The 15,020-nt window shown below is 55.4% G+C and overlaps 1 protein-coding gene across 2 annotated transcripts in view; it reads right to left on the bottom strand.

Annotated features, from left to right (window-relative positions):
- Positions 1 to 15,020, bottom strand: part of NDRG1 (N-myc downstream regulated 1) — a 40,817-nt gene that overhangs the window by 4,986 nt on the left and 20,811 nt on the right. For both annotated transcript variants that reach the window (XM_040979251.1, XM_040979250.1), the window contains exons 5-14: positions 13,492 to 13,612; positions 11,561 to 11,623; positions 10,524 to 10,584; positions 9,241 to 9,327; positions 7,099 to 7,155; positions 4,928 to 5,031; positions 3,750 to 3,806; positions 2,923 to 2,974; positions 1,734 to 1,781; positions 767 to 802 (exon numbers count right to left, since the gene is read on the bottom strand). In XM_040979251.1, the coding sequence (XP_040835185.1) occupies positions 767 to 802; positions 1,734 to 1,781; positions 2,923 to 2,974; positions 3,750 to 3,806; positions 4,928 to 5,031; positions 7,099 to 7,155; positions 9,241 to 9,327; positions 10,524 to 10,584; positions 11,561 to 11,623; positions 13,492 to 13,612 (686 nt within the window). The remainder of the gene's footprint in view (positions 1 to 766; positions 803 to 1,733; positions 1,782 to 2,922; positions 2,975 to 3,749; positions 3,807 to 4,927; positions 5,032 to 7,098; positions 7,156 to 9,240; positions 9,328 to 10,523; positions 10,585 to 11,560; positions 11,624 to 13,491; positions 13,613 to 15,020) is intronic.

Genomic DNA, 15,020 nt, shown 5'->3' with positions numbered 1-15,020 from the left:
GTGGCATGGCCATCACTTCAGGCGTCTGTAATACTAAGACACCACATTTGCTCCACTTACTGCTGCTGTAAGGAGCCAGTTAGACCAAGGATGTGGAAATCCTTTCGAAGCACACACTCACTCCATGAGGATCCAAGGGGAGAACAGGGCCTCCTTGGGATGGAAGCCTGGAAGACTGTGCTGGCTGAGTACCTGCTATGCACTGAGAAGCATCTTTCTTACAGTGAGAGATAGCTCTGTTCTCATTCAAGTCAACAAGGGAAGGAGAGAGAAGGTAGCACAGGGTTTGAAGGAGGGAAAGAGTAATTCACCTGATCTTTCACACTAAGATAGAAAACAACATTATGAGGATATAAAGACAGAACATGGCTAGAAAAGCTCACGTGTTAGGTCAGTGGGGGTTACATGTAGGAGGGACCCTGAAGAGAAGGTCAGTAGTTGTACGACAACACATCCCATTAAAGGATGTATTTCTGTGTGATCCAACCTCTGCTCTCCCTGGGGGAGGCCCTTTTGCTGTGGTCTTTGGGGCAGAATCATCTAGATCCTCATCCATGAGACCATGCTGTGTCTACTTGGCAGATCTTCCAAAGTCTTCTTAAACCCCCACTCAGGCTGGTTTCTGGGGGATCCAGTGAGCAGCTTTCCCAGACTGTACCCTGTGTGCACAGTTCTCCAGTGCCACAGTCAGGGGAAAGGCAGCAGTGGGCAGAGGCCCCTGCCCCCAGCAGGAGAGAGAGGTGGCCAAAGACGGGGTGGTTCTCACCTGGGAGATCTGCGGGAGGCCGCCACAGTCTGCCATCTAGGAGGAAGAGAAACAAGTCAGGGCCAAGGGTCTGATGCAAGGCAGCCCAGAACAGACTCTTCTCCCTAAGAGCCTTGGAGACGACACCGCCCTGCTGACACCTTGACTTTGGCCTTGAGACCTCCACATCTGGGAGGGACTAGATTCCTTGCATTCTAAGGAGGCTGGTCTGTGGTACTTTGTTTGGAAACCCACAAAGCATGAACATGTTAAGCAGCCCAAGGCCCAGCACCTTCTAATCTCACCCCATCCTTTGGATGGACACTTGAAAGAAAACATCTATGCAGAGCCCAGTTTGGAACAAGTATCTGACACTCAGCTAGTGCTACTCTAAGGCACTCTCCTCCTACTGGGGCAGGGGGCTCTGAGGGAACCATGAATACACCTGCCCCCGACCCCAGGTTCTCGCAAGTGCCTCCTGGGGGTACTCCACGGCTGCAGGGCCCTTTCTTGTACTGGGTCCTAGGTCAGGTCTACAAGAATCTCTGGCTTCTGAGTGTATGTTCAGCTGGTCACCAACAAGGCACCTGCAGGTCCTCCTCAAACCCAGCTCCCAGACAGGAAGTGCTCCAGGTGCTCAGAGAACCTGCTGCAAAGTCCTGCTCTTCCTCAACCTTGAGAGATGTCAGCTTGCATCGGGCAAGTACAGCCCCTGTGGGAGGAGCATGCTGGCCCCACCCCTGCCAAGTCAGCTCTGATCCTTCCCTCCTCAGAGCCCTAGGTCCAGCAGCCCTAGACTCCTGTGGTCAGAGCCAGATGGAGTCTCTTAATTCCGTTGCCTGACTACACTGGCTGGTCCCCATGAAGAGGTGACTGCTGGTTCTGCAGTTTCTGACCACCAGCTCCACCTTCACCAGCCCAGGGCCATGCTGTAGAATGCCTGGGTGTCTCTACAAAAGGACAGATGTCCCCACCCTGTCCCCTGTACCTTGAGCAGTGTGGTCTTAGTCGGGTCCAGTTTTGAGTTGCACTCCACCTGGACAAGGACAAAAATATTTGTTAATTTTCTACCTGGAGTCCAGTCCAAGTTAAAACTTTTGTTCACCCCTATGCTACTGTGCACTGTGCCACTCATATAATGGCAACATTCCAACTGGCACAGAAGGCAGTCCTTGGGTTTAGGGAGACATCCCAGCCGTCCTATTTGTGGCTGTGTCATCTTGGAAAAATTCCTAAACTTCTCTGAGCCTCAGTTTCCCCTTCAATAAAATGGGAAAAAAATGTCATTTTTCAAAGGTTAGCTGAACAGCTTAGTTAAAATTCAGACCACGCTGCAGAAGCACCTGCTCTGTGCAGGCCTTTGAGACCCAGCTGGGTCAGACGCTGCAGGTCACACACACCTGTTCTGACAAATGCTTTGTACACAGTCAACGTCCCCGCACCACCGCCCCAAGCTGGTTTCCCTCTCCCTTGGACCCATGTCAGAGTGGTGTCCAGCACTGTGTCGAGTACCCATAGGTCATCTGTAATGATCAGAATGCCTAGGGCAGAACCAGCAGCTCCCTGGATGGGGGTGTCTATTGGCTTGGCCCGTAAGAAACTCAAAGCCAGCTATGCTGCAACAAGTGTTGCTACATGCGTGTCTGCACGTCCCTCTGGGCAGCCTGCTGCACTCCTCCAGGTGTGCGCCGCTCTGGGACACACATCAGCTGCCTGGCAGCCCCATCCAGTGGCAAGGGAAGTCAGGAAGTCAGGCTCTGTGCCTTCACAGCAGTGCACAGGGGACACATGGCATGCGCCGAGTCAGAAAGCCCTGCCTGAGCCCCACTGCCCAGGTGCCTTGGGCCCCTGCCAGACTATCAGGCAACCATCAAGCCAAGGAGAACCACCTGATTCCAAAATGGAAGAGAAGGTTCTAGGCCAGGAAGCCAAGATACGTCAAGCCTCTAAAATGAATCAATGGAAGCAGACTGGTGGCGGGAAAAGGCCAAACATCCAGGAATGGCAGGTAACAGGGTAAGAGATTGGTGGGGGACTCTGCCCAGCGGCATTTGAATGGCAGCACAACACTTCAAACATGTCACCTGGTCTGGCAGTAGCTAGGGGTAGGACAACACCTAACAGAGTTAGACGGGTTGTTGGGCCAGTGACTGACTCCATCGGCTGATCCTACATACCACAGCATCCACAGCTGGGGAGTTGTCTCCAACCACCAGTAACGCAGGACACCTGTGGGCAGGGAGAGAGCAGGGGTGATTGGCACAAGGTTCAGAATCCGAGTCATACATTCCCAGACTGGGACCAGTGCCCTAAAAATGGATGATGGTTTTCATAGTACCCATTGCTCTAGTTCATCTTCCCAACCCTTTCTGCTTTGTTCTTAGGAGAAAAGGGACAGTGGGCATGTACATCTTAGCATGAATTTCAGCCACGTAAGTCCCGTGCCCTGACAGTCTTATTTTAGAACATGGTCTCACGGGAGGATAGGCAGGGCTCTGCTGACAACCAAGAGGAACTCGAGGATGGCACAAACTACAAGGGAAAGGCATGTGCCAAGGACACATGGATCACATGGCGCGGTGAACGTGTGGAGCCACAAAGAGACACTGTGGTTGCTGGGGGATCTATGAGCTAGGTCCATGCTGTCACTCCCGCCCAAATGGAAACGGTGCTCCAAGAATGGGTCCCAGCTTGCTCATTTTTATGCTTTGGGAAGAAAATCCTGGGACCTAACACAGCAGGTACTTCATAAACAGTGTCCAAAGTATGGCCCTCTGCTGTGGAAAGGTCACTCCGAGGGACTCGGGGAGAAACTGGGTCGGGCTGGGCAGAGCTCTGTCTCCAGAGAGAATTCTCCCAGGTGCCAGTGACCACAACGCACCACCCAGGAATCACCCATGGAGGGCCATCCGGCTACACCCAGGACGGCCCGCATCAGGCAGAGGTAAAGTGAGGATGGCTACATGGCCCACCACAGGTGGCAGAGGAAAGAAAAGCTACTCACTGCAGGGTGACGGTGTGTGTGCCCGGCATCGGACGCTCGATCTCCAGGTCCCGCCGGCTGCGACAATACAAGAACTGTTAGCAGCTGCACATCCCCAACCCCATGCCGAGAGAGCTACACCCCGACATCCCCAAGTTATGTGGGGTCCCCTGGGGGTCACTTGGGGGCTGTTTTGGGGACAGTAACACTGGACCATCTCCAGGGAGCCAATCTCATTTTGTCTCAGATGATTTGTTATCATTCATGCAGCATGTTCATTGCCTGTCCACCTGTCAGAGGCTGCGTGGGGCAGCCCAGCCTCCCCAGCGCTCTCCCTCACGAGCCATGACTTCTCTGTGGAGCAGCCAGGACCTGGCTCAGACACACCTCCATGGTTCCTCTGCCACAGCCTGGGTGGCCAGGTGTCCCCGGCACCCCGTGCCCTTGCAGCTGAGGTCCCAGCCTGGCACTGTGCCCCTTTCGAGCTGTGTGACCTCGGTGCCTTCACCGCCCCAGCAAGCTCTCATGTCATGTTGTGGGCATTCAGGGAGACAGCAGTGCCCTGCTCTGGTCTGCAGGGCTCCCAGTGCTGCCCATGAGGCCCGGAGCCTGGACCAGCTCTCCCATGCTGAGACACCAGTGGAAACTGACACTGGACTTTGTTCCAAAGACAAATCAAGTCAGGTTACTGACACTGGAGGAGAGGAAACTCCTAGGAGGCTGACTCCTGAACCCTTCTCAGGGATGGTGGAAGAGTGAGTGATTTTAGCAGGCTAAATGAGCCCATTGGAAGATTCATGAACCCCTGGCTGCCAGCCCTGGCCATGGCTGAGCTCCTGAGGCTGTGCCCCACCTCCTTGATTTGCAATGACTAACTTGCCTCGCAAGAGCTGGCCTGGATCCTCCCTTCCTTCCAGGGAACCCAGCTGCACACCAGCTCATCTCACACATGGCATTTTCCTGAAGGTCAGCCACACTCACCCCTTGATTCAGCGTAGGCCCTGGGTCCCACGCACAACCGCCCCCAGTTGGCTGGATCAGTAGCTCAGGTCCGACTCCCACCTCCAGGTCTTTATATCAGGCACCCCTGGCCTGTATATTGTTCTCATTTCAGCAGCCCTGTGCTCCCTTCCTCCACAGTACAGACCCACCCTGGAGCCGAGCAGCAGCACCCACCTGGCCGAGGGCCTCCCCCATACCTGTTGTAGGCATTGATGAACAGGTGCAGGTTGCCAGGGTTCATGTCATTCACGATGTGCTGGCGGTAGGTGTGCACGACCTCCACGTTGCTCTGCATTTCTTCCTGCGTGCAGAGAAAGGGGTGGGGAAGATCCTCACTGTGCTGTGGCTCTGGCCTGCTCACTGCCCCTTGCCAGCCGGTGCTCAGACACAAAGGAAGGCTAATGAGGCCCGATGCACAGGGCGAGCCAGAGAGCCATGCTTCCACATCCTGGTGCAGACAGGGAGCCAAGGCTAGGAGATCAGGGCTGGCCTGGCGGGCTCCCACTGGACAGCGGGGAGACCAGTTCCCTTGCTGCCCCTCTCTTGGGGAAATCACTTCTCTTGTTTGACTCCCCATTCTCTCCATTCTCCACATCCCCCTATGTGGAATTCACCAGAACTGCCACTGAAAAGCCCTTTGCCAAGAGGTGGACTTCTAACGGAGAGAGCTAAAAACCTGCTTTTCCTGCACAAGAAACAAAATCAACCCAATGTATTAGCAAGCTGCTGCCAAGAGGACACTGCCGGTTGCCATGGAGGGCTGCCCCAGGCCTCAGGACAGCCAGGGTGGCCCTGGCCCAGCCCCGCTTGGGGTGCTTTCTAGTGTGAGCTGGGGCAAGGCCCCAAGTGAGGAGCCAGTTCCGCTTCCACTGGGCTCAGCAGTGGGGCATGCTGCAGTACGCACGAGGCTCTGATGTACCAGGCGCCAGCACAGCGGGATGCGAAGCAAGCCAGCACAGCTCCAGCCACACTGTGTCCACCACGAACCCCAACCGGCTAGTCACACAAAGGCATTGGGACAAGCCAGTGTGAGGAACCCTGCTGTAATTTCAGGTCCAAATCTGACCCGGGGATGCTGGTGAACACCCTGCTGATGGCCTGATCTCCAGGGAACCCTGGGTGCCATCGAGACGTTCTGTGCTCTACCCGATGCCCTGCCTGCAAGGGAAAGAGACATGGGCTCTGAAATCCCCTAAATTTCTGCCTACTTTGGACATGAATAGCTGAGGGGGAAAGAGAAGGAAGACCCGAGTGGACCCCCAGAAGAGTTGCTCTTGGACCTGAAGGTTATGAACTGATTTGGGAAAGGTACTCAGGAATCTCACGATGAGACCTCGCAAAGCACCCCAGAGGCCCTGAGAGCTGATGGAAAGCTATGGAAGAGAACAGACATGGGGCTTTCAGACAGATGTGGAAAAGTCGGGGCTAGTTGGGGGCAGAGACTGGCGTGAGTGGTCAGCAGCTGGGAACAGCCATCATGGGTTCATGTCTCAAGTCCCATGATACCTGACTCCAGGGCCGTAGTTCCAGAATGGTGAGCAACCTGTCTTTGGAGACCTGAGTCAAAGCTGGCAACCTTTCCCTGCCAGGGACTACCGAAATACTTAGAACGCCACTCACAGGCCATGCAAGACTATCAACATACAAACCTGCCTGCTATAGGCTTAATGGCTGTCGACTCCTGTTGCAGCAGCTTGGCAGGGCCAGGCTACGTGATCTCATGAGCCGGGCATCCTCACCCTGCTCCGAGCCCTCCCCTCTGTGGCAGCAGCCACGGCAGCTAAGGCAAGGACTGCTTCCATGTGCACGCCTCCCCAGCTCCAGAGCGGAATGCCATGGCCCAGCAACATGCTGGCTGGCAGGCAGTCACCCTTGCTCACGCAAGGCCACACAGCGGCAATAGGGCAGGGCAGCTCGAGGTCAGGCAACTGAGGGGTTTTCCAGGTCCTTGCCCAGTATCAGAATTTATGGCCAATCCCCCCTCAGCTGGGGCTGCTGGTGCCAGCTACAGATACAAACCCAGAGGCCAAGGCCAGGCTGGAGGGCACAAGGACTTACTGGCACCATCTGCCTACCAGGAGAGGGCAGGCTCTGCCTGTCTGGTGGGGGGAGGGTAGGAGACTGCAGACTGCCCCCTACCCTCCCAACTGAGAGCCAAACAGGAGTGGAGCCACACAGGCCATCACCTGGAGTGGCTACAGTGGACTCTGTTCCCGAACTCACGGGTTCTAATCCTCCCCCCCGCCAATCATTCAGTCTCCGATTCCACATCCTGCAGCTGGAATGGAAATAGCCCTATGGCCCCTGGCCAAGGAGACTCAGTCATTTGCTCTATATGGCCAAGAGGGCGCTAGGCCGTGCTACTCACCTTCCCAAAGAGGTGGGACACCACCATGTCCGGCAGGGCTTGGGTCCACCCGGAGATCTGGAGGACAGGAGCCGAGAGTTACAAGCAGTGAGGCCCCCAAGCCTCTAGCAAGAAAGACCCCTCCACCTCTTCCAAGCGCGCCCTGAGTCCTCCTCCTCCACCTCCCTGCACCTGTGGGGCTCTCCACTGATGCTTCTGCACCGCCTTCAACACAGTCCCTGCAAAGCCACCCTCCCAACTCAGACTGTACTGATGTAGCACACTGGTGACCACCTCTGCGCTCACCAACAAGGCTAGGCATACAGCAGGAGCTCCATAAATGCTAGGGATCCAGCAAGAGTTCTGGAGCATGCAGGTGTACATCAGCAACTCATTAAATGCCAGATTACAGCAAGAAGCGCACAAATTCCAGGGACACTAGGAGTTCTGTAACTGCTAATCCTAAGGCAGGAGCCCCATAAGTACTCAGTATACAACAGGAGATCCAAAAATGCTGCCTGCCATGCAGGAGGTCCCTCAAGACCACCCCATCAACCAGGAGGGGAGACGAGCTCCAGCCTGGACCTGCTCTCTGAGTGCCACCTCCCAGCCCAGGGGGCACTGTGCACACGGGCTCGCCTCCAGCTGGTGTGCCGAGAGCCACAGCGTCAGCAGGCACAGGTGAGCAGTGCACAGGCACCACGGGCAGTGGGCCCTGGTGAAGGTGCTCACACCCCGGCACCCCAAGGACTTCCAGCCCGCCCTCCTGAAGGGTCTTCTGCCCTTTCCCCCTCCAACCCTGCTTCCTGCAGAGGGATTCACAGCAAGGCTGGGGTCTGGCAGGAAGTACACATTGTGGCCACTGTAATCCCCAGTATTCCTCAGGCTCCACCTTAGCCAGTCACCCCACCAGGCAGCCTGGCTCACAGCAGCCATCCAGGAGCCAAACCGGCCAACTGGAATGCTGCTTCCCGTGCTGGAAAAATCCAATCAGAACCACAGGGAGTGAGCTCCCCTCCTGCTATGTCTCCAAGACCCGAGGGAAGGGCCCCATGTTCTGGCACCATGCTCAGACAAGCAAGGCAACATGGGAGCAGCCAGGATGGGGCAAGGACTGTGACTCCTCAAAGCCTCTGTTCTCAGCAGCCACCCTAAAGCTTGGCAAAAACACCCCTTCCGAGGGAGAAGCCAGGACCCACTCCCCCAACCCCCACCTGGGCTTTATCCTGTTTTGCTTGGAACAACTTTTTTCTCCTTCATTAAAAAAAAAAAAAAAGGAGTTTTAAGAAATAAACAAGGAGGCTCAGGACTTGAGCCAGAGCCGGGCTCCCTCCCAGGATGGCTCGCTCAGGCCCCTTCTGTCCCAGCCAGACTGGCCTGTGTCCCCCTGCCACACTGGACCAGCAGCACCACGGCTAAGGACAGCCAAGCTCACACACCAAGAAGTCACAGGCACTGCCACCCACTTCCTGCAATCCCGTGCAATGTCCTCAACCACGCGACCTTAGCTCCCTCCTTTGCAGTGCAGGGGTTAGAAGTACCCCTGCCAGTGGGCACCGTGAGGATGGGGGGCAGTGTATGCCCACAGCAGGTGCTCACACACACAAGCCCCCTATTACTCCAATACCATGGCACCAGCAGGACAGTATTTTCCCTCGTGAATGTCTGTCTTAAGACAGCAGGTTTTTGGAGGCTTGCACAGCAGTGCAGCCAGCTAAGCCTCCGCCTGCAGCATCCCATCTGGGCACTGGTTCCAGTCGCAGATGCTTCTTTCCAATCCACCCCACAGGAAGGACAGCACAAGTCCTTGGCTTATGAACAAATTCCTGGCTCCCAGATTGGACGAGCCCAGCTACGGCCATTACAACCATTTGAAGAGGAACCTGGTAAATGGAAAGGTTTCTTTCTGTCCTCAAATCCCAAACACTTAACTAATCCATCAGATGCCCCACGGGGCTGGACAGGAGGTCTGTGTGCTAATGACATTCCTGGAGTGGCCAGTACAGTCCTATTTGAACCCTCTGCAAGACAGATAGCTGAGGTCACACCCACTCTTCTAAGTGAGACCAAGGAGAAGGCCCTCTCTGCCGGGAGTGAGTGCAGTGGGGCCTGGAGCTCCAGGGCTGCTCCAGGCATGCGCGGCCCCCGGGGTCCCAGGCTCACCTTGGAGGCAGCCCAGTCCATCCAGCCTTCAGCACAGGGGTTCACGTTGATGAGGACGAGGCCCTCCACCATCTCAGGGTTGTTGAGCTGCGAGATGCAAGACACCAGGTGAGACAGAGCCGGGCCACCCAAAACCCTTGGAACTTCCCAAGTCACACCACATGGGAGGGCACTCACCCAGAAGAGGGTCAGACCACAAGAGCTGCCAGAAGCCCCACACCCTACCCCAGGGGGACAACACTAGGTCCTGCAGAAACCCAAAAGGGGGTAGCAATGACATGTGCTGCAGAGCCCCCACCTTGCTGGGTTGGGCCTCAGCTCTTCTAGCTGTCAGATGGGTACAAGCCCCATCAACCTCGCAAATCAGGGTGCAGCAGAGGCACCATGACCCTCCTGAGGCCTTCTACTCTCAGAGTCTCGGTGGCTGATTCACCTCCTACAGCAAAGCCCAGCTAAGCAGAAGACGGGCGGAATTCCCTACGTGGGAAGGCAATGAGGAGGGCCGCATTTTCCAACAGCTTGCTGAGGATGCAATGTCAAGGCCACAGCAGTGCTCGAGATGTAACAAGAAGGACAGCTGTCAGGTTCACGCATGCATCTCTGGTTCATGTTGGGGTTAAGCTGGGATGTAAATGGACTTTAGCTTCAAAATCCCAAACAGGTGTGACAGAGCGGGGCTGTGGTATACTTTTCTGTAAGTGGACACAACTCATGTACCTGGCCAAGTGCATGAGCCTGCCATGGAGAGGAAGTGAGGAATCCTTACAGATCCCAGTATTGATGAGTGGTCCTCAGCAGGATGATGCTGGAGGCACTTAGGCGAGGGCTGGTGCAGCGCGAGGTCCCTGGGGTCAGCAGAAGTACTGCTCACAGCAGGCATCAGACGGCCACCACGTGACCCTGAGCAGGTTGTCAGGACAGCGAGCCTGGCCCTACCTCGCTCCTTGAACCCCCAGAACAGGGAGCCAGACGATGAAGCAGCCTGCTTCGGGGACTATGTTGTAGTAACATAAAAACGAAGCACACACACCAAGCCTGTGACAAAAGTGTGTACCTGGCACAGCATGCATGAAAACAGGAGCTGGATTTGTGTGAGGACATGCCACCTGTGTGTGTGCCCAGGATACAGGAGCACGGAGCAGGTGCAAGAGGTGGGCAGGGTTCCGCTTTTGGAAACAGTGAGGGATTCTGTTTCTTTCCCTCTGGGCCCTCCTGTTTTCCCCACCTTTCTTCCTTAAGTCTCCAATGAATTTGATATACTTAAAATATGCCCAAGAACTCACAGCAAATCGAGTCAGGATGTAGGCGCCCGCGCCCGTTCCCATGCCAATGATGCTCTTCAGCCTAGAAGCGGAAGCAAGGACTCCCATCAGGGAAAGAGATGGTGCCGTCATCATCGCCTAAAGCCCCCTGGACCACTGCAGCGTGGCCACCGAGGAGGCCTCATGTACACGACACAACCCTGGAGCATGCTGCCAGGCTGGACTCTCAAGGACCCCAAGTCCCTTTAAGACTCCACAGGGACCATGACCTTGGACTGCCTGGTTCCCTTCCCTCCCTCCTGGCTGGAGCCCAGGCTCCCAGGGCCCCATCTGACATTTACAGGAAGGCCCCAAGGGCATTCGTTACTGCTTCCCACTGGAGGCCAGAGCTTGGAAGGGAAGGGAAGCAAGTTGGGCAAGGGCACAAGGCATCATCATCATCATCATCATCACACAGACAGCTAGAGCAGAAAGCAGGCAGTGCCAGGGAGCTGTTTCCAAAGTCCTGGGCAGCCCAGGAGCCCTCTGCTAGCCTGGGGGGTTGTGTTGTCCGCAAAGTCTTGTGCATGCGGCACCTGGCAAGGCCTCTGGAAGCTGATCGGGTCTCAGGACTCCGTCCTGGTGAACAGCCAAACCCACTTGTGGACATGGAGGGCTTGGCTCTGCCCCCTCTGCAGCCTCACTCTCTCTTGCTCTTAGCAGAACCCAGCACTGTGTCCTGGGACTTCATAGCCTCCAGAGCCAGGAACTAAGTCAGCCTCCACTCTGCATAACCCACCCAGCCTCAGGCACACAGCCAACGGCCACAGAGCTCGGGAGGAGGCAGGGGCACCAGGAGGGGAGGCGGGGCAGGATGGCGGGGTGGGTGCTGCCATCCAGGAAGGAGGACCAATATGATGGAGCCGCAGAGGGAGCAGTGTCTGCAAAGCACCGGAACGCCCCTTGCCTGTTACTCAGCTCCAGCCCAGGTGTGGGTGCCCAGACGGGGATCAAGGCAGAGAGATGGAGTGAGCGAGAGCCGCCCTTCTTTGCAGGCCCCAGGAGTGGCTTGCTCTTACCCAAACTTGTGGAGGACTCCTGGGAGCATGTCAGCCAGCTGATCCATGGAGGGGTACATGTATCTGGGGACACAGCAAGAGGCAGTCAGTGGGACATGAGTACCCAAGGGCCATACATGCTCACCCCCTGCCCAGTGCCCTTCACCTTCTGAGTACCCAGCAGCACACACAGAGGCAGGCTCCTCCCACAGGCCTGGGGTCCCAAGGAAGGGCCCCTGGGTAAGCTCACTGAGCTGTCGTAGAAGAGTTCCCCAGTACCAGAATTCTAAACATCAGTGATCCCAAAATAGCCCACTTTGGTTCTTAAGACCAACAGGTCCAGAGGCAGGGGTGCTGGGGTATGTGTTCAGCCATGGGTGCAGGATGCTGGGAGAGCAGAAAGGAGGGCAGAAAGGCCTTGCCCATTTACAAGTTCAGAGAGCAGGACCCAGAAGGGGCCTGAGTCACCTGCCCAGGAGCCACTGACACTCCTGCACGTGCCAGGCTCTGGGGGAGGCGGGGGGGCACGCAAGCACAGCAGAGTTCAACTGTGGAAGAAAAGTGACCAGACTCGTAACAAAGGCTGTGAGAGGAAAGCAGGTGCAAAGAGGGGAGACTGGGTAGGGAAGTCCATTTGGGTCAGGCAGTCAGGGAGGACTTCTTGGAAGAAGTGACTGAGAAAGGTGAGGTGGGAGGAAGGGCATGAGAGCTTTGTATGAGTAAAGAATGCCAGGAATATATTCAGCAGAAACCAGCAGGTACAGGAGCCTGAGAAGATCTGGATAAGTGGGACTCAACCTGAGTGGGAGCAGGTGGGGGAGAGTGGTGCTGGACTATGGGAGAAGAGGTCTACAGGGCAGATGACAGACAGGGACATCAGGCTGCTGCTGATGCGCTGGGAGCTAGTGGCCCCCAAAGTGAGAGACAAGCCCAGCAAGCTCACTTCTGGGGCCTCTCAGCTTCTCCTTGCACCCCAGGGTTGGGGGCACAGCAAGGAGGCAGCAGGGTACCCCACAAGGACCTATCCTGTGTAGCAAGCAGGTCCCAGATCCAGGAGTTGCCTGACCAGGCGACCCCATGCCTGCTCTGCTGCATCAGGCTCAGCCTGCAGAGGCTTCACCCTTACAGGGGCTGGGATGCTCCCTGCTCCCCCACTGTCCCTAGCTGAGGGACTCAGAGCAGGGATTCCCAATCACACATGACCTTGGCAGAAACACACCCTGCATCAACTCAACACACACTCCCAGGCTGGGCCCCCTGGGTCTTGCAACATCACTCCAACCTGCCAGGGAGCTGAGATAGTCTCCTCATGCACCTTCTGCAAGCCTTTCCCCGTCCACTGGTGTGACTGACCCCTGGTTTATCTGCTGGTTAACAGTTAACTGCTTCTCACCATTTTGATAAGCTTTTAATGTGTGGTCCTGGCCCCCTTCTTCTCCGATAAGGGTTAATTATTAAGGAGAAATTCCAAATGCTAATTGAAAAGGCTATTTCTTGATGCCCTCTAGATGGTGACTTCTGGAAGATGCTGACCTAGAAGCCTGCTCCTACCTTGGTTTAATCACAGCGTCAAGAGGAGTCCTTTAGAGTCCAACCTCACCCCATCTGATGCTTACTGGTGGGGCGAGGAGGGGTGCAAAAGGCAGTGGTGAGCTTGACTGTGACTACACCATGCGAATAGGTATAGCCCTTGTCCACTGCAGGCTGAGCACGGCTGGGCAGAGCAGACAGCCCACCACAGGTTGCCGCTTCAAAGGGAATTGCTTTCAGTGAGATGACTGCGCAACTCTGAACAAGGCAGTGAATGGCTCGGTAATTCAATTTCTGCATCTTAGAAATGGACCTAGCCAGGCCAGTCACATTCAGCATGCCCCAAACATGACATAAATGGCATTGTGAATGAAGTGGCCAACTCAGTATGCATCCTGGGAGGGATGACCCCAACGTCTCACCCCACGGGGAAGGATGGTGCACCGTCCTGCTGGCCAGGGGCGTCCACATGGCAGACCGCAAAGTGCTGGGTGATCTCCTGCATGTCCTCGTAGTTGAAGAGGGGGTTGTAGCAGGTTTTGTCTGGAGGCAAAGCAGGCAAGCAAGGAAGAAAGGCGACGAGAGAAAAGTCAGACCAGAAGTCTCGCTGACAAGGAGTACCCATGCGGTGCTTTGGCTCCCACCCTGTGCAGACCCCAGTTCCACTTTCTCCTGGTGACAAAGACAAGGGCGGCTCTCAGGACCGAGGCTGGCTCATCAGTGAACTGCAAACTGATGCAGGTGCCAGGAGAGGCATCTCAGAAATTGTGGCTGGTGCTGACATGGGCTCCCAGTCTGGCCCCATGGCCCTAGGACACGCTGGGTTTCTTGGCTGAAAACCTCTTGGTCTCTAAGTCTTCTAGATGCTCATGTCTGGGCCACTGGCCAGTGCACGTTCATTTTCTAACAAGAGCCGGGCAATAAAGCATGGACTCTTCCTTTCCTGTGTGGCCTTGGAGTCTGCCAATCACTGAGGGCCAAAGGACCACCAAATCATGTCTTCTCTCGCCCTGGACACCTGGCTGGACTACATTCTCTAGACTCCCTTGAAATCCATCTATCGTGATCAGCTTCTGGCCAATAGCAAGGGATGCTCATCATTTTTCCCATCACCCACCCAGTAGTTCCTCTCCCATCTCCTGGAAGCAGAGACACCAGCAGAAGACTCTAAAGCCCATGGAAAAGGCAGAGTCACATGCAGGAAGGGGCTGGTGGCAAAACCACAAGCAGGACATGTTTCACAAAGCATCCACTAAATTGTTCCAGGACCGGGAACGAGCAGATCCCAGAGTGTGGGCCTTCGGTTGCAGCATCTCGCCCATGGCAACCAGCCTGCGGACAACGTGTGCAACACGGATGCAGGCAATACCATGTTCACCAGAGCCCAGTATGCAGGCACACCATGCTTGTCAAAGCACTTGGCCTGGGACCAGCACGTCAGACACAAGGGGGCGGAGGAGGGAAATGTGAGCTAAATTGAAATGAGGATGAAGAAGGACATCTACAGCCTCAAGAATGAACTGGAATTAATAAGCTGTAGGGGAAAATATAAACCAAGTAATGTATTAGTCAAAACCTACCCAAGCACGGAACACTCAATACTGCGCTTTTCAAATGTAACTGAACAAGAAGGTCTAAAAGTGCCTTCTGTGGGGAAAAATCCATCTCCATTCTGTGTATTTTCTTTCAAAACTTTATTCTAATTTGAAAGAAAGGCTGAGCAATAAAGACAGAATGATCTTCTATCTACTGTTTTACTCCCCAGATGCCAAGCACAGCCAGGGATGAGCCAGGCCAAAGGTCTTCCATCTGAGTGGCAGGGTTTACCATCTCCACCTGGTTCCCCAGAAACCTTTAGAACTCTCCAGTCACACACACATAGCAGCAGTACTCACAAGAGCCAAAAACTGGCTTCCTCAATGAACGTGGGCTATGTTCACGCAGGTGCAGT

The sequence above is a fragment of the Ochotona curzoniae genome, unplaced genomic scaffold (genome assembly GCF_017591425.1).
Source record: "Ochotona curzoniae isolate NIBS_2020 unplaced genomic scaffold, NIBS_Ocur_1.0 contig_3190, whole genome shotgun sequence".
In the NCBI taxonomy this organism is placed as follows: Eukaryota; Metazoa; Chordata; class Mammalia; order Lagomorpha; family Ochotonidae; genus Ochotona; species Ochotona curzoniae.
This window is presented reverse-complemented; position numbering and strand designations above follow the sequence as displayed.